The sequence below is a fragment of the Emiliania huxleyi genome, assembly GCF_000372725.1.
Source record: "Emiliania huxleyi CCMP1516 unplaced genomic scaffold EMIHUscaffold_303, whole genome shotgun sequence".
Taxonomy (NCBI): domain Eukaryota; phylum Haptophyta; order Isochrysidales; family Noelaerhabdaceae; genus Emiliania; species Emiliania huxleyi.
The window spans coordinates 133,537-137,020 of NW_005199744.1; the positions used below are offsets into that span (position 1 = coordinate 133,537).

Consider the following 3,484-nt stretch of genomic DNA (forward strand, 5'->3'; position numbering starts at 1 on the left):
CCCGTTCGCGAATTCCTCACCTCGACTTGCCGGCGGCAGCTCAATGCAGCGCCGGTCAAGCACTCCGTCATTCGCGACATTGCCGGCGCAGCTGTGGAGCAAGTGAGCGGCGGCCACCGCCGACTCACTGCTGCGCTGCACGCGGCGAAGCGAAATGGAACGAGCGACTCCTTCTCTCAGCGGTTGGTTGCTCATGCGACTGCGGCGGCTCTCAACATGACCCAGGATCGGATCGTCGATGCCGTCGCAAAGCGGCTTGTCGAGGAGCAGGAGGAGGCGTCCCGCCGCCGGCTAGTCGCGGAGCATGACGCCCGTGGACGCCGTCTGGACACAATCGTGTCCAGCACTTGCCACGCTACGTGCGAGGGCAACTCAAACATTAATCCGGGCTGCGCCATCTGCAAGTCCGAGCCCAGGCAAGGCAATGCGGCGGGGCCGCGGAACAGCGCATTAAATGTAAACGGCTGGAATTGCGGCAATGCAATCACGTGTCCGGCCGGCAGCGGGTGCGTCGCTCGCGACACCCGCAGCTATCGAGGAACCATTTTCGAGTGCTATGAGGGCGCTCCTCCGTACCTGCTCAGCGCCCTCGAGGGGCGAGAGCCGACTGAAGCGCTGCCTCCCTCGCTGGGAAAGCTCAGACTCGCCTTCTCGATCGAGGCGGGCATCGAGATTCAGGCAGAGGCGGCGGCCGCGTTGGACGAAGCGAGGGAGATTGACCTCCTTGAGAAGTTCGGAAAGCCGGTCGACATCGCATATGGCAAGATCATCCCTGTTTCTCCGTATGGAGCGGTCCTGACCTTTGAAATCGACGCCCGCGTCAGGCTGCGGCTTCCGCTCGCAGTACACGCGACCTTCGAAGCCGCCGGTACAGCAAACTTGCTCGTCAAGTACGACAGGGAGTGGGAGGTCAACACGGACCAGCAGGGACTAGAGCAGAGCCAGCTGTCACCAAACATCGATGCTTGGCAGCTGACGACCGTCGACAACTCACAGCTGGAGTATTCGGTGTCGGGCGGGGTCGCGGCCTCACTCTCTGCCAAAGTTGGCTGCTGGGTGGAGATCGAGCTGCGGCTGGCCGCCCACATCGCCACGTCAATCACTCTGTATGGAGAGGCAGCCGCGAGGTGGGAGGTCATGGGCGGCACCGATGCCTCGGCCTGCGTCACCGCCGCCGTCAACGCGGCCCCCTCCTTCCAGTGCCAGCGTCTGCACACGAGCCTGACGCCGTACGTCGAGTACCCTGACAGTCAGGTCGCCGTTCCCGTCTCATCGGGCTCGGCCGCCATTGGCTTCTGGCTCTACGCGCCGTACCCTCAGATTAGCCTGCGCGTCGGGTGGGAAATGGGCACGAGCGCGAGTCTACTCGACCTCTGCGTGGGCTGCTTGACGTATCCAGCGGCCGGCACGCTATCGGTGTGCCCGTCCGGCGTATCGTGGGACAGCTACCTCGGCCCTCCTGACGACCCAGGGCAGGGCGAGGAGCACCCCTACGGAAGGTACATGCTCCGGGTGACCCACGTCGAGGAGATCTCGTTTGACATAGCATCGGACTGGTGGTCGCCGGCATCAGGGCCTCACCCACCGACACTTCTGCAGAGATTCATCGCGACGCCTTCCATCGCGCTTGCCACGCCACCCACCCCCCAGCCCTTGGCTCAGATCGGTAACGTGTGTTCGGGGGCTGGCTACACAGACCAGTTCGTGTGCTACGATGGTGAGTACCCCAAAATCACCTGCATTCGTGCGCTCTGCAGCGGGGGTGTTTACACCGATGACGTGGTACAGTGCCCCAACCTGGATCGCAATTCTCTAAGCAGCATCGCGACGAGTGGCGGCATCGCTGGCAGCCTCGCAGAGTTCAACCTCAATGGTGCCGGATACTCCTGTGGCAACCAGCAGACGCTGAGTTTTGACCGGAAGGGCATTATGGGCGCGGCCATACAGCTCTTCCGCAGCTCGGGGAATACCCCCAACCCACACCAACTCGGCATCCGCATGGGTCCCCGCAGCTCTGCGGGCCATTTCGACTACATGTTCAACTTTTACCACGACGCTCCTTTGTATTGCCAGAACGTGAACAACTTGCACTGCGATTGTCGTGCCAACTTCCACGACTTTATTAGCAGCAACGAAAACGCTCCGGCTCGGGCCATCGCGTGCAAGTATACTGTCCCCTCGGAATGGGGGGGGCGGCCCCCCGTCGTTTGTGCACCCGACTCGTGGAACCCGAGCTGGGCCTCGAACCCGACACCTTCGGAGGCATGCGCGGCATGGGCAAGGGACGAGACGTGGGGAGCGCTCAAGAACGGACTATCTCTCTATGAGGCATGCCAACAATGGTGGCCACGCAACCGCTGCGCGACCACATGTTGTGCCGTCAAGCAGGGCTGACTCTCAATGGGGCTAGAGCGAAGGAGGCAGCCGGGGCGGGGGGAGTGAACCAGAAGTGAACCTCTTCCTGGCCCTCGAGCCTTTCCGGAAGGGGAATCCGCCAGCGCATCCCGAGGTGCAGCGGACCTCGAGATCTCGAGGGAGGGGGGGGGGGGGGGGTAGGAAGCGAGTTGAGGAATCGTTCGAGCGTCTATCTAGATAATCAACTTGCGATGGGTAATGCGTATGGGCGCTTTTGGGCGGCGTGCGCGAGGGGTCGGGGGCATATGGTGGGGGAAGTCTAGTGCGGAGTGGCGCCCTTTTGCGTTGAAGACCCTTGAAATATCCTAACGTAGAGATGGTGTGGGCCACCTGTGGGTGCACTTGCTACTTGGAGCACTTTTGGAGCGCAGTCATTAGCCTCGCATCCAGAAAGGGGGCTAAGAAGCTGTGGCGTGAAGTTTTGACCGAGCAAGCCCCTCCCGCAGCCGCAGCCGTAGCCGCAGCCCCAACTCTTGCTGCTCTTCTAGTGTCGGGTAGTGACCAGGGGTGAGGGGACGGATTGAAGATCCCTCACACCAAGATCGTGCAGGGCGGGGACACATGTCCCTAAATCCCATCTCGTCTCAGAGTTTGACCGTTTTGATTTATTTATTTGACCGAGCAAGACATAAAGGGTGGCAGAAAGATGCGTGTGCTGAATCTAGCTTCTAGGCCGTTGATGTTATGTCGTATGGTGTAGGAAGGTGAAGAACAGCCAGGCTCGGACTGGACACCAACGCGGTATGGCTGGACGCGAGACAGATGATGACGACACGCACGAGCGACACACAGACACAAACAAGCTCACAAGACACACGGCCGGGCGTTGACAGGAAAGCATAGTACGCTAGAGTACGCGCCATTGCGACCGCGGAAGTCCGCACGGCCGCCACGAGCGAATGCCAAGTGCGGATCCTTCTTCATGTTTGCGCATTGGCTGGCGGCGCGAGTGAGCAGGCCGAGGGCAGAGAGGGCGGCAAGGAAGAGCCGTCTAGGGGACCGCACCGGCACGCAGCATAGGGACATCGCGTTGCGCGAATCCTCCGAACGACGGCGGACCACCGGAGGT

At 61.5% G+C, this 3,484-nt stretch overlaps 1 protein-coding gene across 1 annotated transcript in view; it reads left to right on the top strand.

Annotated features, from left to right (window-relative positions):
* EMIHUDRAFT_240185 (hypothetical protein) overlaps window positions 1-2,394 on the top strand; it is a gene marked incomplete at both ends in the record, with an annotated part of 3,157 nt that extends 763 nt beyond the window's left edge. The window contains one exon of the mRNA XM_005774960.1: window positions 40-2,394. Within this exon, the coding sequence (XP_005775017.1) occupies window positions 40-2,394 (2,355 nt within the window). The remainder of the gene's footprint in view (window positions 1-39) is intronic.
* Window positions 2,395-3,484: the final 1,090 nt, after the last annotated feature.